The 23,493-nt window shown below is 43.8% G+C and overlaps 1 protein-coding gene across 1 annotated transcript in view; it reads left to right on the top strand.

Annotated features, from left to right (window-relative positions):
• The first annotated feature begins 12,551 nt into the window (after nucleotides 1-12,551).
• CPE (carboxypeptidase E) overlaps nucleotides 12,552-23,493 on the top strand; it is a 100,471-nt gene continuing 89,529 nt past the window's right edge. The window contains exon 1 of the mRNA XM_090036244.1: nucleotides 12,552-13,017. Within this exon, the coding sequence (XP_089892370.1) occupies nucleotides 12,717-13,017 (301 nt within the window). The 5' untranslated portion in view covers nucleotides 12,552-12,716. The remainder of the gene's footprint in view (nucleotides 13,018-23,493) is intronic.

Genomic DNA, 23,493 nt, shown 5'->3' with positions numbered 1-23,493 from the left:
AGTCTCACCAGCCCTCCCAACCCTGGCAGGTTGCAGTTTCAGGTCATGCCCAGGACCTGGGACCTCCTCCTTTCCCATAGCCCCATCTCATACCTCCAGGTTTGTCCTGGCATGGGAGCTCAGAAGGGACATGTTCTTCCCCTGCTGGCTGGTGATGTAGTGAGTGCCAACTCCAGTTCTGAGAGTGGGGCATTAAATGGTTTAGAAACCAGAAACCAAAAGGAAATAGATGTGGATGAAGTGAGGAGGGTGGTACTCAATCTGTCTGCATCTGGAGCTTTAGGAACCCCAGCAGCAGGAAGTTCACCTTGAGGAACACCAGCTGCTCCACCAAACCAGGATCCAAAGAAGTGCGGTGGGGTGTCACATCCTCAGCAATGCTGAACACCTGCACCTGGGACCACCTGCCTGGGTTGTTCCCAGGCAACTGTGGCCAGATCCTGCCACATCTGTCTGTGGTTTGCCCAGTAGGCTAAGGGGTTGCACAGCAGTGGCTCCATGACCTCAGTAAGATAGGCAGCCACCACGGTCTGAGTGCTACCTGCCTAACTGTGGGGTCAGGTGCATCTAGACCCCACCATGGAAGCCATGCCTCTGGCCCACATTGGCAGCACCTGTGGTGGAGGACAGACTGGCTGGTGGATGGTGTGCTGGCACAGGAATGTGGATCCCCTTCTCCCACGTCTCCCTACCTGTGCCCTTCTGCCTCCTGGACTCTGTTTACCAGGACCTCCATCCAGTGGTCCAGGGTTTTGCTGCTGCATATGCTCCCCTTCACCCTTGGTTTGCACATAGCCACCTGCACATGGACTGTACTGGACTGCAATAGATCTAGCTGTTTCTTGATGCTCTCCTTCAGCCACTTCACCAGTGCCTGCACCTCTGGTGACAGCGGCTTGCCTCAGCCAGGAACATTGATCCTCTGGAACTTGTACATTTTGTTTTCAAGTTCCTTCACTACAGCAATCACCTGGCTCAGGAGGGCATCACCACTGCTGAGGTTTTCGGTGGCCTCGAGGAAGGGCTTGAGGACCACCAAGATCTGCAAGATGCTATTGCAGTCAGCTTTAAGCAGACCACTGATCCCAATCTCTCCATGCAAGGCCATCTCATGGAAGACCTTCTGTTGTTCAACCAGCCTGTTGAGCATCAGGTATATAGAGTTCCACCAGTTCTCCACATCCTGCATGATTTTGTGCTGCAGGACCCTCAGCTCTACCGGTTTCTCCCACAGCATCTTGCCCCCTTTGATGCTGCGGTGGAAGTAGTCTGCCACCTTCCTGCATTTTGAAATCAGCTGGCTGGTTTTGATGGCACCCTCACCATCAGCCCTGTCCCCCTCCAAGGCATCCTTCACTATGAGGTGCAGCTTGCGTGCCACACAGTGGGTGCCAACAAAGTTGGTATCATGGATGGCCGTGACCATTTTGGCCCCATTGTTGGTAATCATGAACCCACAGGTGAGCTCACCCTGCCCAATGAGCACCCCTGCATCATGCGGTTCACGGCCCCCATGATCTCTGTTGCCGTGTGGGACTCATCCATCACCTCAGCTTGAAGGAGAGCCCACCGACAGCCTGACTGGCTGCACCAGTGCCGTGTGAGGGAGAGGTATGCATGATCTCCACCCTGGCTGCTCCAGATGTCGGAGGTGAAGTGCAAAGCCACCAGTGGACCTGCCTTGCACAGCTCCTCCCTCAAGTACTCCTTGCATGCCTCATACAGGGAGGGCACCACCATCCTGTTGAAGGTGGTGCATGCTGGCACTTGGCAGGATGGGGTCATGAGTGCCATGAGCCACCTGAACCCTGGCCACTCAACAAAGGAGAAGCGCTGGCTATCCACAGCAAGCATCTCCCCAGTGCTCTGGGTGACCTCGCTCGCTTTGCGAACTCACCCTCCAGAAGCGGCATGGCTCCCAGTTGTTGAAAAGAGGCTGTGTCTAAGTTTTGGAGGGCTGGGGGGGACTTGGAACTCTCCCTCTGCCCTGTCTTCTGCCCCAGCCAGAAGAGTGGCCGCCTGCCATTTCAGCACACTTCATGTTTGGTGTGCTGGAAAATCTGTGTTTGTTTCTACAATGTATGTATTTATGTACTGTATAAATGTATGTTCTGTAATATATGTTGTGCTTTCCTGCACAGTCTGCATTGACTGTCAGGGAAAACAGATTTCTTTTATGTGGAGAAAGAATTACAGATAATAACAAAAAGGGGATTTGGGGGCAGGAATAAATTAAAAGGAATGGATTAGGAAAGGGTATTAGGGTATTTCAGAAAGGATTGGATCCCACTTGCTAGCAATAGACTAGCAAGTAGGAAGTGAGAGCCTTCCTGATGCTCCTGATGCACCTGGAGGACACGGCTGACAAAGGCAAAGCTGACAAAGCTCATTTCAAACAATGCTTTTATGCTCCTCTGTCCTTCCCCCAGAGCACTGGGATTGGAAGGGAACTCAGGGAAGGATCACAGTCACTGGCCCACTACACAATCAATATCAGGGCAATCCTTTCCCCCTTTTCCCTCCTCTGTCCTTAGTTTGTATTTCCCTGCAAGCCCAGCTTTGAAACTCAAAACTCTTTGAAATTTTTTAAATGTTTCAAGTGCTCTTGTTTCATTTTGAAGGTGTTTCGAAGCCTTGTGTTTTGTTTCTGTTTCAGTGTTTCAAGCTCGAAATGTGTAAAAACACCTTCGAAACAAAATATCCGTCGAAATTTTGCATGGCCCTAATGCACACATAGCATGGGATGTCGTGAAATGAAATGGTAGATTATAGTACTTGCTCCCTCCAGGATCATTTTGGTCAGACTTCAGCCATTTTTAGAACATTTTATCAGGTATACATGCCTGTACACTTTTTCCTTTGAAAGTCTTCAAAAGAATTTGGAACGTTTTTAATGTAATGTCTGGCCACAGCCTAGTATTTTAATGTACATCATTGTTTTATTTATATTTTATTTTGGTGGTTGTATTCATCATTATTTATTCATCATTGTGAATCTGTTTCTTCTTTTACCCTCATGTAAACCCAGAACTTAATCCTCCACTGGAGCAATTCTGATACAAAGCCAGAATGAAAGCAGAATTTGATGATGCATTATTTCTTTAACATAATGTTTCTTTGGCTACTCTTACTTTTACAAGACACAAGAGCGTTTAGAACGCTGCTAATTTATTTACTACCTACGTAAACACATTTCAAACCAAAAATATAAGTGGTGGATAACTGGCAATTCCAGGATGGGACTTCCTTCCTCAAGATTAATCCATATACCATAACTGTCTCTACCATTTTCTTAGCTGTAGATTCAACATTATTTAATCACAGCGAGTAAAATTCTGCCCTCATTAAATTAGCAGTAGTTTAGCCACTGATTCCCGTGGGACCCGGATTTCACCAGTGCCTCGTATTCATGTGGGGTTGTGTTTGTTCTTGGCTGTCTGTCAGTATTTTAAACTCAGCATACTGCTTGGTAGCACGTAGACCTGTTGAAATTATACATGGAGTGATCCTAGTATCTGTATAATCAGCAAAATAATAATTTTTAATAGCCTGATATTAAGCACTTTCCTTGGTAATTAAATATTTGAGAGGTTTGGCCAGCTGCATATGTAGCTGTTCCAGTTCTGTGGTTGCCATTATCAGATGGCACTGGACTGTCATGTGCTGTGTTATTCTTTAAATAAAGCGGTCCTGAGGGTTGAGACGTCAAGGAACATCCTCATTCCAGAATTTTAATTTCATCCACACCACAAAAAGAAATCCCTGGTTTTCTACAAAATGCTGTGGAGTCTACATTAATGTCTCTTGCACAGGGTCCTGCAGACAATATTAGCTTAGTTTGGATCCAGGCAGTGTGTGGTCCTTCCGGGGAGTAGCAGCTTTTCCTGCTGCCAAAGCCTTCCTTCAAAAGTCTGCTGCTTTAATGAGGCCCAGCTGTGAGAACTAACCATACAATCTTTTAGGGTGTGCTCTTGGAATACCGTTTAAGGCAGAATGTATTGCACTATATTCTGACTTGCCAAAAAATATTTCAAATACTGTATACCTCAAGATAATATGTACTTAAGAGGGGAAAACTGTGAGGTGTAGCTGATTATGTTGCTATCCAAATACTTTAAGAGGAGACAATTTTAGATGTGTAAAGAAAAGTTGAAATGTACTCTTCGTAAATAAGTTTGTACATTCCAATAAATTAAGATAAATCTTCTATTAAGTACCTAGATTTTATGAATTTAGGCTGAGTGCTTTATATCAACATATACTTTTAAAGTATTGAATGCTGGTAATTCAGATTTAGTAAAATGCTGTGAGACACTTGGTGCTGAATAGTTCTATCCCACTAGTAATCAGGATAGGTATGTGATCTTCTACATGATCACAATTTTAATATATTAAACCACAAGCTACTACTGGTTAAGGCCCAAATTTAAATTCACAAAGCTTGAAATTCAGCCGCATGGGGACAAAATTCTGACTAATAGCAGCCGGACACATAATCTTATATATATGTTATTTGGAATTCCCACACTAGGACCCAACTGAATATTGGGCCTTTTTCTCAACATCAAGAAGACTAAACTTCTCTATTGGTCTTCCCCAGGCCATCAATATGATCCTCCACCTCAAATTACCATTGAGGGAAAGACCCTGGAGGTATTTGAGCACTTCCCTTGCCTCAGTAGCTACTTTTCTTAGTGTGTGAATATTGATGAGAAGATCCAGTAACAGGATCCAGTGTACAAAAGCTTACTTCAGGAAATGGCTTTGGCATGTTTTTATGGATCACGACATCCAGAAATACAGCAAGATCCAAGTCTGCATGCAGTCATCATCCCCACTTGCCTCTCTGGATGTGAAATATGGGTGACCTACTGCCGTCATCTCAAAAGCCTGAGGAAGTATCAGCAAAGATGCCTCTGGAAAATCTTCCACATCATATGGGAACATCACAGCACAAATACCAGCATCCTTGCTGAAGCCACTGTTACTAGCATTATGTCAGTGATCCTCAACCACCAACTTTGATGAACTGGACATTATGTGCAGATGCTCGGCTTGACTCCCAGGACAACTGCTCTACTCCCTTAGCTGCCTGAGATTTCATGGTGGCGAGAGGAAGCGCAACAAGGACAGATTGAAGGCATATCCTAAGAAAATGGACAATGACATCAAGAGCTGGGAGCAGCTGGCTCCTAACCAACTCCAATGGTGTTACAACCTCAACCAAGTGGCCACCCGCTTCCTGGTAAAAGGTCTTGCCCTCAAAGTAGAGGAGAGAGAGCAGAGGAAGGAAAAGGAGAGAAATTCCAGCCTATGACCTACTCTCCGCTGCAGAAAGACCTGCAACTTCTGCGGATGGATCTGTGACTCAAGGACTGGATTTCTAAGTCAGCTCAAGATCCATCAACAAGTCATGGTAGAGATCATGCTCAAATCAAGGGACTGCTAATGAGGACTAGACGTTAGAAAAAAGGGTTTCAGTTTAACTCTGAGCTGAAGCCCACCTTTTGTCTCCATTGTGCCAATTCGACTGTTTCAACAGTTTTAGTAGTCTGCGTCAACTAATTACAAACTGTTTTAAGTGTCTTAACATCCTAATACACAAACCCATTAAAAGGATGTCAGAATCCTGTTCTGTCTTTTATCTCTGACAGTTTTCTCTTCTAAAGATCTGTCAGCACTGATCTCCATGTTTAACAGTGAAAGTGGAAACAAAAAAGGAGTAGGCTACAGCACAAGAATTACTGCCAGGACAATCCTGGAGCTCACTCACAGCTTTGCCACAGAGTGCCTGGAAGTTGCATAGGACACAATCTGAAAAAAAGAAAAATATCACCAGGGTGTCTAAAGGTGAGACTTGGATGGAAAGTAGGCACTGATGTCTAAAATTATCATCCTGAAAACTCCAGTCAGCTGCTAACATCATAGCAGCAGGCTCCTTAACATCATAGAAGCCTCAGGCTTTTACATTAAAGTTCTTCTGATTTTGTGCAGGCCTAGAATGCCCCACTTTTAACAGGACTGATCAGCCTGGTGTCTGATACTTAAACCCAAATAAGATCCAGAAATGAGGTGTAAATCCCCTGAAGGCTTGAGCTGGTAGATGTTCATAGACCAGGCCTCCCTAAAGCCTGAGTGAGCCATCTGAGGGTGGGATTTAGGACTTGTCCTTGTCTTTAGCATTTCTCTGTTGGCTAGCTCTAGGCAGCTGTACACAAAGAATACTGACTTTAGGCTGCTCCCTTTTCAGTTTACTGTCTGCACTGCATTGCATCCTGTGGCACTTCACTACCCCATGCACTGCATAGGAAGTCTAGGCACCTAACACTTAATAATTGAGGCACCTAACTTTTACGTACTCGCGCTTATTGGATCCAATACTTCGGACTGAATTTCAAATTATGGATTTGAGGTGCCCAGTTTTAGCCATCTAAGTCGTTCACCTAAACAAGTGATCTAATTTTTAGTTCAGTCTAGTGCTCATGGAATGATTCATACTGACTTCAGTAAGCTTTGAGTCCAGGCCTTCCAGAGATGATGAATACCTGCATTTCTCTCATAAGTAAGTGTAAACTGTGAGTTCTCAGCATCTCTGAAAACCAGTTCATCTTATTTAAGTGTCTAAAGATTTATAGAGTTGAAGGCCAGAGGGAACTGTTACATTATATAGGCTAATCTCCTTAAATTTTACTCAGTTACTCCTGTAACACGAACTTGAGTTTAATTGAAGCCTAAGTATTTGCCTTTCTAGAAGATATCAAGAGATATCTTGATATCTTAATCCACCATTTCCCTTGTAGTTTGTTCTAATAGTTAATCACCTTAATCGTAAAAAATGATTCCTTTTTCTGCTGTGAATATGCTTGGTTTCAGTTTCCAGCCATTGTTTCTCCTTTTACCTCTGTATACAGAATTTCTCCCCTGTGAGGCAATTTATAAATGGTTTCATAGATTTCATAGACATTAGGGCTGGAAGGGACCTTGGAAGATCATCAATTCCAGCCCCCTGCCCGAAGGCAGGAAGTCAGCTGGGGTCATAGGATCCCAGCAAGATAAGCATCCAATTTGCTTTTGAAGGTGTTCAATGTAGGTGCTTGAACCACCTCCGGTGGCAGGCTGTTCCAGACCTTGGGGGCTCGGACAGTAAAGAAATTCTTCCTTATGTCCAACCTGAAATGGTCTCACAGTAGTTTATAACCATTCCACCTTGTCATCCCTTGGGGCGCTCTGGTGAACAAACGCTCCCCTAGATACTGGTGGTCAGCCCAATAAACTTATAGGTGGCCATCAGATCACACCTGAGCCTGCGCTTTTTCAGGCTAAAGGGCCCCATGGCTCTCAGCCTGTTGTCGTAAGGTCTGTTTTCATGACCTCTGATCATGGGCGTGGCTCTTCTCTGGACTCTCTCAAGCTTCTCCACATCCTTTTTGAATTGTGGAGCCCAAAACTGGACGCAGTACTCCAGCTGCAGCCTCACCAAGGCCAAGTACAAGGGGAGAATGACGTCCTGGGATTAGCTTGAGAAGCATATGTGGATGCAAGCCAGCGTTTTGGTTGCTTTACTAGCTGCAGCATCACATTGCAGGCTCATGTTCATCTTGTGGTCAATGATGACAGCCAAGTCTCTTTCTTCCGTAGTGCTAGCCAGCGTAGCACTGCCGAGCCTATAAGGATGCTGCAGGTTTTTCCTCCCAAGGTGGAGAACCTTGCATTTTTCAGTGTTAAACACCATCAGGTTCTCATCTGCCCATTTACTGAGCCTGTCCAGGTCAGCCTGGATCACCCGCCTGTCCTCAGGTGTGGATGCTTTGCCCCAAAGTTTGGTGTCATCGGCAAACTTGGCCAGTCCGCTTCTGACTCCAATGTCCACATCATTAATGAAGATGTTGAACAATATGGGTCCAAGAACAAAGCCTTGGGGTACCCCACTGGTCACAGGGCACCATGATGATGAACTTCCGTCCATTACCATGCTCTGGGTCCGACCATGGAGCCAGTTTCCCAGCCAGTGGATCGTGGTGGAGCCAAAGCCACAATTGGCCTGTTTTGCCAAGAGGTGATCATGGGATACCAGATCGAAGGCTTTTTTGAAGTCAAGAGATATGACATCAATCTCTTCTCCCTTGTCCAGGTGATAGGTCACCTGGTCATAGAAGGAAATGAGATTGGTCAAGCAAGACCTACCCGCAACAAACCCATGCTGGCTATTCCTCAGGATGTTGGCGTTGGCCAGTCCATTAAGGATGGCCTCTTTAATAAACTTTTCTAAGATCTTCCCTGGGATAGAGGTCAGGCTGATGGGCCTGTGGTTTGCCAGATCCACTTTCCTCCCATTCTTGAAGATAGGCACCACATTGGCCTTCTTTTAGTCTTCAGGCACTACACCAGAGCACCAGGAGTTCTCAAAGATCCGTGCCAGAGGCTGGGCTATGATGCTCGCCAGCTCCTTGAGTACCTGGGGTGTAGATTGTCAGGGCCAGCTGACTTGAAGGTATCCAACCTCTCAAGATGTTCCTTTACAAGGTTCAGCATTGATGGAGGGTAAGGAATCTCCCTCACCCGGACCTCCCTGTCCTGTAGCGGGCATGGCCATCCCATGGGACTGATGAAAGACTGACGCAAAGTACCCATTTAATAGGTTGGCTTTTTCCTGGGTGTCAGTTGTCCCATCTGGTTTAGCAGGGGTCCAGTGTTGCCCTTGCTTTTCCTCTGGCACCCCACATATCTGAAAAAGGACTTTTTATTGTTCTTGATGCTTGAAGCTAGTTGGAGTTCAGTTGCGGCCTTGGCTTTCCTGGTTCACTCCCTGCAGGACCGGACCAACGCAGAATATTCCTCCTTGGAGGTGAATCTCATCCTCCATCCTTTGTAGGCCTTTCTTTTTAGCCTCAGGAGATCTGCTAGATCCCTGGAGTCGTGGAGCAACCACTCTTCCTGAACTCCCCCCCTCTGGGGTCGTGGTCCCTTAGGGCCTCACTGACAAGCCTCCTGAGCTTGTTAATGTCGGCTTTCCTGAAGTCAAGGACTTCAGTGTTGCTGACTGACTTGCCAGCTTTATCGCGGATGGTGAAGGTGATCAGCTCTTGGTCGCTGTCACCCAGCTTCCCATTGATCACTATGGTAATTAAGGTGAGCCAAATTCTTTATGGTGAGCCAACTAGACTTGGGCTCTTTCGGTCTCTGAGGCCCCTGCCACACCTGGCCACATGTTAAAGCAAATAATGGCATCATAAAACAAGGAATAAGCCACAGTGATTCTATAAATATGTACAAGCACTTTGTGGTTGATTCCTATCATGCCATTAATTGAACTTGTGTCCAGGTATGCCGCTTTGGCTGGGAGCCCAGATCAACTGATGGGGCTCCCAGCTGTGGGAATTCATGATCCTGGCCTCCAGTGGCAATAAGATGTGATGGGATCTGATGCTAATTCCTAGATTTACGCCTCCTGCCATTCACATGTGACATCACTGTGTGGATTGCACATCAGATCCCATTCTGCCTTTACCTTCATATCTGTCAGGGACCTTATTAAATGGCATTTTGGGGGCTCTTTTTAAAATTCTTGCCCGTTTTTCTGGATGCTAGAAACTTATTTAGCATTTTGCTATCTGACTCACCAAACTGTAGAGGCAATATCAATTCCTCGTCCTGTTTAAACAACCATGGTCATGTTTGCCCCAGCATTGCAATGGGAACTCTTGTTGAGCTGTCTATTATGATATTCCTTGTTTCTAAATAAGTAACTATGTGTTTGGCTATATTAAATCAGAGCATTGAAATGGGTCTAAGGCTAACACCTATAGTAACCCACAGCAATCTGTAATCTGTAGGAGTGCTGTTGTGCTCATCATTATTTACTACGCTGCTGATCTCTGCTTTTTCTGCACATTTTATCAGCTATGATTTTATATTTACTTGCATGTCATTGATGAAATGTTAAACAGCATCAAGTCTAATGTCATCAATCTCTTCAGAACCTACCTGCAAACATCCCTATTCAATGTTTTTTCCCCACTGAAGGCTACTTTCATTTCTCAGTTAGTTCTTAATACATTTAAAGTATCCTTTCTTGATATTGTGAATTTCAGCTTATTGTGAAGGACAGGGACTACCTGTTTAGCTTAGCTTGGGTAATAACTAGAGCAGAGGGAGATGCAATTAAGAATGTTTTCTGACAAAATTCAATAAGCCTAATAGGGGAGGAAAGAGTTTTATAGGTCTAAGGTGGTAGAAATTTTTTCTTAGTTTCTTTACTTTTCATTCCATCCAGGATGAGCACACACCAACTGCAGAAACTTCCTCAGCCTGGCAAAGGGTTTTTAAACCCAGAAGGTTGCTTAAATATTTTTATTCCAATATTTAAGTTAGTTGAATAAAAGATATCAGACTGACCCAAAAAACTTTGTCTGCCTTTTTTCCCTTACGACATTTAAAATAAAATTGGGAAAAAAGAAAGATTATTCTCTTAGAGGGATAAATTACATGAATCAAGAGGCCCTATAATTCCTGTGGACTCAGTTTTGCCCCACTACTTGCAGCAAGGAGCAATTACTCAGATGAGTAGCCTCCCGACCCTTTTGTGAGTAAATGCAGCTTGGTGTGAGTAAAGAAGTCATGCTCCTTCATCCAGTAAATGATGTATATTAAGATCATTAGCTATCTTCATTATTTACTGATGTGCTGTTATATTGAAAAGCTTGACATTTGGTGTCCACAATCCATTTTGGGTCAACTGGAGCACTTTCTATATTCATCAGCAGCGCTCTTATGGGACTGACTTAAAATGGAATCAGAAGGCAGGGTAGGTAGATATATAGAGTGCAAACTTCTGCCAACCCAAGTTCACTTCATCAGATGCTGTGAAAGGATGTGCAGAAAACAGAATATAAGGAGAGAGAAAATAGAAAATGAAAGACTAAGGGAGGAGGGGGGTGGTTGGGAGGGAGGAGAGAGTGCGGAGGGCAGCAGAGCTAGGAGAGAAAAGCAAATGAGCAGTAAATCCATGGAGTACCATAGGTGTCACAAAAGAGAAAATATGGATCAGTATTTTTTCAAAGTTATATAACTTTCAAACATCAGGAACACAGCTGCTTTGAGTGACAGGAAAAGCTTAGTTTGCATGGTTAGTACAGGGCCTCATCATCAGCAAAAAGACTGTCTGGGATACCGTTCAAGAACATGGAAACCCAGAAATATTCTGTGGCTTCAAGCCCACAGACACTTATCTTTACTCATGCAAGTAGTTTCAATACTGTAATTTGTAAAGTGCTTGAGGAAAGTGTTTGTAAGAATGGAGCCAAGGTTATTTTGGTTCCATTTTGGTGTGTCACAGAGGATAAAAACTGAACTCCATGACAGATGCGTATCTCCTTGGCTGAATTTCTCTGGGGAGAGCTTTAAACTTAAGCAAAGGTTTATAACCAAATTGAAGATCCTTAGGTTTGGTGCAATATAATGGCTCTGAGATGCCCCCAGAACAGGGCTGCAGACTGTCTAAGGGGTCTGCAAAAGATGACTATGATCAGTCAAAAGTATGTGAGTATCCATACTTGGGATTCAAAGGGCTCCTCACATCCATTCAAAACTTTTTAGGGGTCCACAAATGAAAAAAGGTTGAAAGCCACTGGGCTAGAGTGAAGAGCCACCTGTCTCTTCAGGGATCTTACTTTCCATCAGCTCTGTTTTATTTCAGAGGTCATATCTACTAATCCTATTCTACTGCCCCCATTTTTCACCCTCCCCAGAATAAATGTCTCTTAAAAGTCAAAAGTCTTTCTTTCTTTTTCTTTTTTTCTTTCTTTCTGCATGTGTATGTGTGCATGCATGCATGTGCATGTGTGGGTGTGTATGCATATATGTGTATGTGTCTATGCATGTATATAAATGTGTATGCATATGTGTGTATGTATATATATCTATATTCTATATATATATATATAAAGGGCTTAGTCTCTCCTGTCTGTGTGTTTGTCTGTCCCTAATGCTCTTGGGGTGTAGGGCTCTGGGTGGGGTGAGGCAGGGCAGGTCTCCAGCCAATGCCACTTGCAGGGAGAATTGCCCATCAAAAATGATGGCATGGATGGAGGGGTGGTGGCCCAGCGCGGGATGCAGAGCCCAGCGGGGAGGAAAACGATGGTGATGACAGAGGGGTTGGGGGGTGGATGTGCAAGGCCAGCACTGCTGGCCTTATTACCCCCCCTTGCTCCTTGGAGGTAGCGGTGCATCTCCTCTCTGTCCCTCATTCGTGATGGGCAATTCTCTAGTATTTATATATAGATCTAGATATATAGATAGATATCTCTGGATAGCTCTACCTATAGAGCGATATCTAGGTATCTATATAAATATATTTACAGATGTTATGTATGTATGTGCATGTGTTATAATGCAGGCCCTATTGTGCCTGCCCATTATCATGGCTACACCCGCACAGCAGGGTAGAGGAGGGCGAAGCCTCCGCCACCTGCCCCCTCCCCCCGTGTCTCCGCAGCCCCCGGCAGCGCGGGGCGGGAGCGGTGCCGTAAGCGGCGCGCACGCTTGGTGCGGCGCCTCCTTCCCGCCCGCAGTGGTACGGCCTGCCTCTCCCCTCGGTGCTGCGGAGTAGTGCAGCCCGCCCTGCAGACTCTCCTCCCTGCATGGCTCGGGCATAGTCCGAGCCGGCGAAGGTGCGAGCGGAGGGCGGAGAGCGGAGAGCCGGCGGCGGCAGGTGCGGGATGGCGGCGGGCCGGGCGGCCGCGCTGCTGGCGCTGTGCGGGGCGCTGGGCGCCTGCGGGCTGCGGGGCTGCGCGGCGGAGGAGCCGGAGGGCGCAGCCGGGGCGAGCCGGCGGCGGCGGCTGAGCGCGGAGGACGGCATCTCCTTCGAGTACCACCGCTTCCCGGAGCTGCGCGAGGCGCTGGTGGCCGTGTGGCTGCAGTGCCCCTCCATCAGCCGCATCTACACCGTGGGCCACAGCTTCGAGAACCGCGCGCTGCTGGTCATCGAGATCTCCGACAACCCCGGCGAGCACGAGCCCGGTAATGCCCGGCGCCGGGCGGGGAGGGGGCGGGGGACGGACGGGACCTGCTCCCGCGCACTGCGCGTGGTTTGGGGACACACACTACGTGTGTGTTTTCGACATATATGTAATGTGGGAGTATACATATGCGTGTGTATGTATTTTATATGTGTGTGTGCATGTGTCTATATGTGTGTGTGCAAGTGTGTGTGTGTGTGTATGTATATATGGTGTGTCTATATGTGTGTATGTATATATGGGAGGGGTGTATGTATGTATGTGTATATATATGTGTATGTATGTATGTACGTACCCACCCAGCCACCCACATAGATTTACTTTATTTTCCTTCCATGATGAATGAATTCTATAATTCTACATTTTTCAGTTTACAATATATGTAGTGTGTGTATGTGTGTGTAGTATATGTGGGTGGGTGTGTCTGTGAATATATAACTATATATACACACACATACACACCCCGTGCCCTGCAAACACACACACGCTATGCCCGCACGCGTGCGTGCGCGCACACACACACACATATATATAGTACATGTGTGGATATATGTGCACGTGTGTGTTTGTTCGCATGTGCATGTATAGGTTTGTGTGTGCGCTCGTGTGCATGCGTGCCAGTATATGTGTGTGTGCGTGTATGTATGTGTGCATGTGTATGTATTATGTGTGTGTATGTGCGCATGTATGTGTGTGCATGTATGTATATGTATATGAACATGTGTGCACAGGTGTACATAAATGTAAAAATCAGAATCCACCCATGAAGCATGCTGGTGTCCAGGAGAGTCTTAAAAGCACATTTGGTTCCAGGGTATAATTTAGCAGTTGTACCAATTATTTGGGGGGGTGAAGAAATGAACTCTGCTTATGAAATGAAATGTTACTGCCTATACTAGCCCCTATGATGTGGTTAAAGCTCAAGTGAGTGGAGCTGACCTGCGGGGCGAGCTGCTTTTATATGGCGAGCTGCTTTTATATGTGCAGGCAACACTGTTTTAGGCTGAAGATATTAACCTGTTACTGCCTGTAATATGCCATTTCATATAGTTAAAGCTCAAGGGAGTGTAGCTGACGTAAAAGCAGCCTACTTTACAGGTGCAGACAGCATCTTCTAACCAATTTGGATTTACTCATTTGCATACACTTTTATTTTTAAACATTATTTGAAAGGCCTTGTGTTGAGAGGCGCCTGAATCTGAGACCTGATGCAAAGCCCTTGAAGCAAGATAAGAAGCTTTTTATTAGCTTCAGTAGGTTACAGATGAGGCTAACGTGAGCACTCATTTCAGTGGGTGCCAGGCATTGCTCAGGATCAGGTCCTCCATGACTTGGGGTTTACTTTTAATGGTCTTTTTGAACCTCAGGGTATTGCATTTTCCTGCTTTGCATTCTGGGGAATTACATTGCTGGTGACATGTTGCAGCTACTAAAATCCATTAAAAATACAGCAACGTAGGATAGCTGGTATGAAGACAAAAGGCAAAATAAAGAAGAAAATATGCGGTAATATTAACATAATTTTGGAATGAAAGTAAAATACTGAAATGGGAATATAAATATAAAGTGGTATATGTTTTAGTTCTGGTGCTGTGGCGATATTGACAGTGAGTATGATGTTTAAAAAAAGGGTAAGTGACATTTCATTATTACATAGGTTGTGGCTGTGTTGGTCTAAGGGCAGACAAGGATCTTGGGGTAAATCAGGTACATTTAAATCATTTACATCAGAGATGTACAGCACTTGGGTAAATCTGATGTATCTGAAACATTTCATTATTATGCACTAACGTGCAGGTGTCATTGTACACTTATGAGAGTTACTGTTGAGGCACTTTTTAGGAGTTTTAAACTTTCCTTCTGTTTGTGCCAAAGAGGAAGAAAAAGGCTATTTCACATGTGGTGGCATGAGGCAATATGATTTTGCAATTAGGTCTGAGCCTCTTCCATTGAACTCAGAGGGATTTGCCACTAACATCAGAGAAAATAGGATCCGGCCTAAATCAAAAAATCAAATTCTGTTCTGTCTGGTAACAGCAATGATGACAATAATAATAGTGGACCATGGAAAGGAAACATTCCTAGGGTTAATTCTGGAGGAAATGGCTGCGGTGAATGTTGAGGGTGCTCAGCATCTCCTTGCGTAGGCCCTTATTTTTATTAAAAATGTAAGGAATGGTTGTTTACTACACCATCATTTCTGACTCATAGCTATCCTCAGAGAAATACAAGGTATCACAAATGACTGTTTTCTCCTAAAGTTTAAACAGGATTGAAACCCAGGTGAATTAATTGTGTGGAAAAAGCTTTAATATAGTCGCAGAAGGTTCTGGGCGCCTCTTGAAGGGGGCTTTGCTCTGTCAGCTTCCGTTACCGTCAGTTCACTCAAGAGACATCTTGGGCCTGGTTATATGAGGGGACTAAGGAGCTGATCCTAAACCCACTGACATTATTGCAGATGCTGTTACTGATTTCAGTGGGTTTTGGATCAGGACCTTGCTTCCCAATGGCTATAGCAACAGGTATATTAGAATATGCTCTATCATCTCTGTAGGAAAAGAAGCTGAGTCCTGTATCAACCCTGTCAGAAATAAGGCTCATGCTTCAACTCCTTATTTTACTTGTTCTCATCAGCAGTCCCCACATACTGGTAATTCTTTCAGAGGAAGGGAGTACTTGCATGAAAAAGGATTATTCACATTATTGTAGTTTCTGGGCTTGCTTGATTTACTGAAACTGTCATTTAATGATAGACAATTTACAGATTTTTGTGGCAGGCCAAGGAGTGGTGACCCACCCTATTCCTACAAAAAAAAATCCTGACTCACTGGATTTCTTTCAAAAAAAAAAAAAGAAAGAAAAAACAGTGGCCAGTGGATTAGTGATCTGCAGAAAGCTGATAATCATAGAGCCTTGCTAAGAAAGCAAGACTGAGATTTGAATTATCTAGTCAATTGTTGACCAATGCAAACATTTTGTATTTGACTGCACATTTTGGGAAGTTCACAGTTCTTACAGAAACACCGCTTATACCCTGGAGCTGCAAAAGTATAATTTAAAAAAAGTTTTTCTACATAGGTTTTTAATGAGTTTGAAAGAATAAAGAAGCAAAATGCACCCTTATTGATTTACTGTGTGCAGCTGAACTGGCAAGCTGATTATAATCAAGTGTATTCTTTGCCTTTGGCCTTGGATACACAAAGGTTTGCACTGATGTAATCGGTCTTTACACTGGCAAGAAAAGACATTGATACATATCACCCAGCCATACACCAGTGTAACTGACGTGTTTCTACTGTAGAATGATCCTGCCATAAATCAGAAGTAAAACTAGATTAATAAAGGAAAATAAAGTAAGCCCATGGATATTCTGGGGTTTCTATTTGTAATAGGCAAGAAGGCTATTGCCTATTCCCATGCCACCTAAGGGTGAGATGCTAGAATAACACTTACTGTGAGTAACTATTCCTCCTAGCTCCTTGTTTCTCTTCCCTGATTACAGTAAAAATTACACCAGTGTACAAAGCTTGTGCAAATGACAAAGGTGTAAGTGTGTCCAGGTTCTTGTCAGCATCTATACATATGCACACACTGCAGCATCATGAACATAGCATTTATTACAGATGTATCATGGTAAGCGCCCAGATCCATATGAATCCACAAGCACATGTATTGGCATATGCTTTTAAGGAAACTATTCATGAAAAGAAACAGTTTAATCTAGGCACAATATAAGAAAGCACGTACAAGAAATGGAAATGATATTTATACAAGCATATATCAAATTACACATGCAGCTGGAATGATTCCTTAAGGATTAATCTTTTGCTAGGATAAATATAACTTAGGAGGGAATTTTTTAGAACCCATAATATTACATTAGAGAGAGGAATGGCTATGTAGAAGTGAGTCTTTTTTTTGCATAAAGTGTAAAAAGTATCTTGGCAAATCTTTGAAACACAGATTATTCATTTAGAAAACCAGAATGGCCTTTTCTGAGCTGTTCCCATACATCTGCTTAACGTCAAAGGTGGGAGAATGCCAGAAGTGTCTGAGCATACATTAAGTATTAGCACATTATGCTGCCTTTGTGCAAACGTGAGTATGGTACAATTAGAAGAAAATGAGAGTGAAACTTTCCCCTACATTTCTCTGGTGATTTGAGACCATGAGACTGGATTCTGATTCATATTATTTAAAAATACCATTTGTGGTGACCATTTTTCTTGATTAGTACAGAATTTGATTGGGAAAACTGATCTCACTGGCAGAAAAAGGAGTGGTTGGGCAAACAGAAGTAAAACCAAGAGATGAAGACAGTTCAGGAAGCAGTTTAGGTAGACAAGAATGTCCTTGTTCATAACATCAAATCCACTGGCAGGCTCAAGAAAGGTGAGAGAGAGGAAGAGCCAGATTCAGGCAAGACAAATTCACTGACTATACCTAGCAGAATATTTGTATTGCTGTTAAGTCAAACCCAGGCTGGGAATGATCAGGGACACTGAAGAGAGGTGGTTAGGTGAGAAACATAATTTTCTCCAGGTTGCTGCTGAAAATGGTAACGTTGACGTGAGACAATTGATGGTGAGGTCAGTTGAAAGAACACAGAGTCTCGGGTGGGGGTTAGTAATGCAGTAGTTTTGAAAGTATGGGAGAGAAATATAAGCTGAAAATAAACAGATGATTATTTCTATGGTGGAGAAAATGCAACCCCACTAAAATCAATGGCAAACTCCCATTGAGTTAAAAACGGCTAGGTTTTCACCCAAAGAATCTTCCCTTCTTAGTAAAACAGGTTGGGATATTCAGGTGAAATGTACTGTACTGTAAAAAACAGCTTTGGTTGACAGATTAAAGGGAAGACGCTGAAGGAAAGGTATTATATTGCTTTTTTTCTAATAGCTATGTGCATTTTCTCCACTTTATGTATAAAGAAATAGTTTTGATTATTATTTCAAGAATTGTTTTTGCTTAAGTTCATTTGCAGTATACTAGAAGGGAGCATGCCTCTGTAGCCCTGGAAGGGAGGACCTCTGGTCCCTGCTAATAAGATTTTTACTATTTTTTTTAACCAATGACTCTCTAATGTTAAATGCATAGCAAGTCCAGGGAGTAACTGAAATAGAGTATGCCTGCATAGCATAGTGATTATAACATTACCCTGAAATAGGGGATACTTGGGTTCTGATGCATTTTGCTCCTGCTTGCTTGCTTTCTCCAACTTTAATGCAGTGGATGGAAAGTATAGCTTAGTGATAGGCACTCTTCTGGGAAAGGTGGCATGAAGATCAAATTCCTTTAGTCTCAGGAAGGCCTATGACCTTGGTCTGGGCAAGCGTTACACCTTTTTAAGGCCAAAAGTGGGCATGCACCTGTTACACTGTCATTTTTTAAAACAAATTCAGTGCTTCCAGTGTGAGTTAGTTTTGAAAGTATGTCTAATGGATCAGGTCCCTCTAGGTTTTAAGCATCTCCTCAGCACCAAAGTCAGTTGTAATGCAACTTAGGTTCCCAGGTGTTCAAAATGGCACACTTCTGGGTACACACAGAAGCCAAAACAGAATTACATATGAAGCTTTGGAATCCAAATTGAAGGCACCAAGCAAATGCACAGGACTGCATATTTATGTGCCTAAAAACTGCCCAACTTGTATTTTGGCACCTCTGAGACTAAACTGGATCACAACCCAGGAGTCTAAATTTATACACTATTTTTTTTTGTCATTCCTGGCCTACATAACCAAACCCAGTGGTGATGCCATAATTATTCGCTCCTGCAAACTTGTAGGTACATTTTTAGTTCAAACTGGACAAAAATTAGGTTTACAGTATCTGCTAAGGAACAGGATAAATGAAGTTACTGGAAACCAAGGAAGAAGGCCCCTCCTGCTGCTGTTGATGTTATCAGACAGTTATATTACATGGTTGTGACATAGTTCCATAGATGTAAGGTCAGAAGGGACCTATTAGATCATCGAGTCCAATCCCCTGCCCCAGGCAGGAAAGAGTGCTGGCATCAAATTATCTCAGCCAGGTGTCTGTCCAATCTCCTGTTAAATACCTCCAGGGAAGGGGACAGCACCACGTCCCTTTGGAATCTTAGTCCATATTTTGCCAGCCCTCACTGTAAATAATTTTTTCTTGATGTCCAGTCTGAATTTGCTCTCTTTCAGTTTATTTCTAGTTACCTGGACAGGTGCCCTAGTAAACATCGTATCCCCTATTTCTTGCTGACCCCTGCTCATGAATTTGTCGGTGGTCACGAGATCACCTCTCAGCCTCCGCTTGCGGAGGTTGAAGAGGTTCAGGTCTCCCAATCGGTCCACATAGGGTTTTTTCCGTAGGCTTTTAAACAGACGAGTGGCCTTCCTCTGAACCCTCTCCAGGCCATCCACATCCCTCCTGAAGCACGGTGCCCAAAACTGGATGCAGTACTCCAGCTGTAGCCTGACCAATGTCACACAGAGAGGGAGGATCATCTCCCCAGACCTGCTTGTGATGCACCTACTTATTCAAGAAAGGATGCGGTTAGCTTTACTTATTACTTCATCACACTGGTGACTCATGTTCATTTTGGAGTTGATTATGACTCTGAGATCCCTTTCCGCAGTTGTGCTACTTAGATTGGTCCCTCCCAGGCTATAGGAGTGTTGATGTTTTTTCCTCCCCAGCTGCAACACATGACACTTATCCTTGTTAAACTGCATCCTATTCTGTTCCACCCAGTTCCCCAGCCTGTCCAAATCAGCCTGGATTCGCTCCCTGCCCTCTAGTTTGTTTACCTGCCCCCATAGTTTGGTGTCATCAACAAATGTGGACAGGGTGCTTTCTACTCCCTCATCCAAGTCACTAATGAAGATATTGAATAGTATCAATGCCAGGATAGAACTTGGGGGACACTGTTGCCTACATTTCTCCAGGTAGAAATGGACCTGTCTACCACCACTCTCTGGGTGCATCCCATAAGCCAATTTTTTACCCACCAGACTGTGTAATAATCTACATTGCAACTCTTTAGTTTATTTATAAGAATTGGGTGCGACACTGTCAAAATCCTTTTTAAAATCTAAGTAAATAATATCTACCTCTATTCCTTCATCCAAGTATTTTGTGACCCAGTTGTAAAATGAAACCAGGTTAGTCAGGCAGGATCTGCCTGTTATGAACCTATGCTGATTACTCCTTAGCATTATTTTACCCACTGGTCCCACACAAATGTGATTCTCAACAATTTTCTCCAAAGTCTTGCCAAGGATAGAGGTGAGGCTAACAGGCCTGTAGTTACCTGGTTCCTCCTTCAACCCCTTCTTGAAAATAGGGACCACACTGGCCCTTTTCCAATCCTCTGGGATCTGTCCTGAGCCCCACAAGTGCTCAAACAGTTGTGCCAGTGGATCTGCTATGACTCCAGCTAATTCCCTAAGTACCCTAGGATGAAGATCATCAGAGCCTGTTGACTTAAATACATTCAGCTCCTCCAGGTGCCCCTTCACTAGGTCAGCATGAACAGTTGGTGGGTTGGTATTTATCCTGGGCTTACCTAAAGTCCCAATGGGATGTGTATTTGTATTCATGTCCAGGAACACGGATGCAAAGAAATCATTTAGAAGCTCCGCTTTGGCCAGCCTATCTGTTACAAGTTGCCCTAGTCTATCATGAAGGGGCTCTAAATTACCCTGCACTTTCTGTTTGTTTCCAATGTACTTAAAGAATGACTTTTTGTTATCCTTACCTTTTGCTGCCAGCCTAAGCTCCATTTCCGCTTTGGCTGTCCTCACTGTTCCCCTGCAAGCTCAAGCCAAGCAAGTATACTTCTCCCTGGTGGCTGCCCCCTGCTTCCACAGCCTGTATAAAGCCTACATCAGGCACAAAAACTTTATTTTGTCCTATCATTTTGTAAAATCAATTGACTCCTAAATTAATTGGAAAAATGGCCTGTTAGAATTTGTGCATAATGGCTCACTTGATAATGCGTTAAAATCATTTAATAAGTTTAAATGATTCCATGCACGTATGTTAAAAAATGGTAATAAGTTTTATCTTACAAAAACAAATATCTTTGTGGGAGGACAGAATGACCTGTAGTGCCATGTGTGGGCAAGATCCCATGCTGCATCTTCTGAGCGATGCGGCACAGGAGGCAAAACACAGAAGCAGTGAGGGAAAGATAGTTTTATACCACCCTTGTACCATCTGTGCTGTAAAGGGGTTGAAATGCCCCCAAGCATAAATCAGAGCAACCTAAAGGCTGCTCTGACTTATGGCATCTTCTAGGCTGCCTACAGGCTGCATTGCCATGCTACAAACAAGCATTTCTTGCTTAAACATCTCCCGTTCAGATCCCATCCTGTTTTGCACCTAGTGGGCATGTCTAAATGTGTCCCTGCCTGTGCATTTGATACCGGGATGTAATTTAGTACTGACTTTAGTTTGATTAGTACTGTGCAGTCCTGGTGGCCCATGTGTTGTTTTTGACCCTACTGTGCAGTAGCAGCAGTACAATGGTTAGTGCCTGCTGATGCTACGTTGTTGTAGCTCATTACTACAGCGACATAGCATCTTGTGTGGATGGGCCCAGTGAGTACAAGCAGCAAAGAGCTACTTGCATTATCTTTATTCTGCTTTTATACCAAAGAAATTGTGGCCCATTTAACACACTAATGTGTGTATTAGAGTAGTGTCAGAGTAGACTATAGGGCATTTTTACATGTGCTCTCGACACGACACCAGGCAGTTTTAATTAGCGAGCCACACTAATTAAAAGCGCCCATGCATCACATCTGTCAGCAGGGCAGGGCATCCCCACAGTGAGAAAGTGGTGGTGGGGCACTTTGAACTAAAGCACATTGAATGTGTTTTATTTCAAAGTGCACGGCCGCCATTTTCTCAGTGTGAAGACGTACAAGGCTTCCAGAGCGCGTCAATTTACTAGCTCCAGCAGATGTGATTAATCAAGTCTGTTCCAATGTGCTGGATTTGCAACATGTCAGAACAGGCTCCCTGCATGTGTGTAAATGCCCTAGGAGTCAGGGAAAGAAACAGGTTGTAATACAGCCTGTGAATTTAATTCACACACCTGTTAAATTATTGTGTGATTGATCATAGGCTGCAATATCCACCATGTCTCACAGATGAAAGGTTGCTAATACACTAGAGATATCTATCTCTCTATAAAATATTGTATAGAGAAAGATGGCATCAGGTGACCTTAGCTACATTCTCTTTGTTACCATGATAGCATCAGAACATCAGTTGCTAATATTTGCAACTTTATTTACAGTTAATTGTATTTCACTGGGCATGTTTATACATGCTATTAATATGCTGTAAGCTTACTGCACAGTAAAATAAGGCACAGTAAGCTTTCCCTGGGAGCGCATCTACATTTGCTCCTGACAGGAGCAGTTCAGTACACGGCTACTTCTGCTGTGCCCGGCCACAGTACCTGAGGGGAACTCCAGGCTCCCTTGTGCTCCAGGGGACAGGGGGAGCTATCCTTTTCCTCAAAAAGCTGCCCTCGATGTGGGGCTGGGAGGCAGCTGCTCGGGAGTGGGATCATTTTCCAGCCCCATGCTCTGATCTGCCAATCAGGACACAGGGTTGGGAGGCAGCTGCTCAGGGGAAAAGACTGTTCCCTCACTCCCTGCTGCCTGTGCTGATGGGGAGCAATTTGTTCCTGGTCAGCTGTGTACATGTGTACTATTACACAGTAGCTACTGTGCAGTTAATCTACCTGTATCTACAGGTAGTAGCCAACTGCACAGTAGACTAATTTACTGTGCAGCAAATGCTGCACATGTGTAGACAGTGATGTTTTACTGCACAATAGATTAGTCTACTGTGCTATAAAGTGTCTCATGTAGACACGCCCACTGTGCAGGATTTTTCCTCCTCTTTTTCCTTCTGTTCATCTAGATGTAGAAGTCCCATTTACTATTTGATAAGATCTATTTTAGTGAAGTACCTTTGAACCTAGACAGTAGAGAGGGGTTCATTTTATTGTACGTGTATTCATTTCAAGCAGACATCACTTTTTATTAATAGATAGTATTTAGTATTATTGCCTTACAAGAAGTAATGGAGGATATGGAGATGTACCTTAATATATGATATGAGGCTGAGTTTATACAAGTGGAAAGTTGAGAAATTCATGAAAGTTATGGCCACAAACACACCAATGATGCTTCTGGAGCAGGTGAGCAGCTATAGGGTCACCGAGTTACACCGTAATTTCTTTGTAATTGCTTGTTCAGCTTCTCTCCTTGTGCAGTTCATCATTAGCAATCTTATTTGTACACATATGCCAGCTCGCCTCCCCCACAGTGACTCTGTTCTTTTTCCTGTTTGTAAATTGTGATGATTTTTTTTTACTTTGTTTCTACGTAGGACCCAGTCTTTTCTTATTCGTTCCTCCTTTCAATGAAAAATATTCTTAGGTAAATGTGTTTCTTATCCTAATGAAACTCTTTGAAAATAT

Source organism: Crocodylus siamensis, chromosome 2 (assembly GCF_052110815.1).
Source record: "Crocodylus siamensis isolate JL-2025a chromosome 2, ASM5211081v1, whole genome shotgun sequence".
Classification (NCBI taxonomy): Eukaryota; Metazoa; Chordata; order Crocodylia; family Crocodylidae; genus Crocodylus; species Crocodylus siamensis.
Note: the sequence above shows the minus strand (reverse complement) of the source record. Positions and strands in the feature narration are given on the sequence as shown.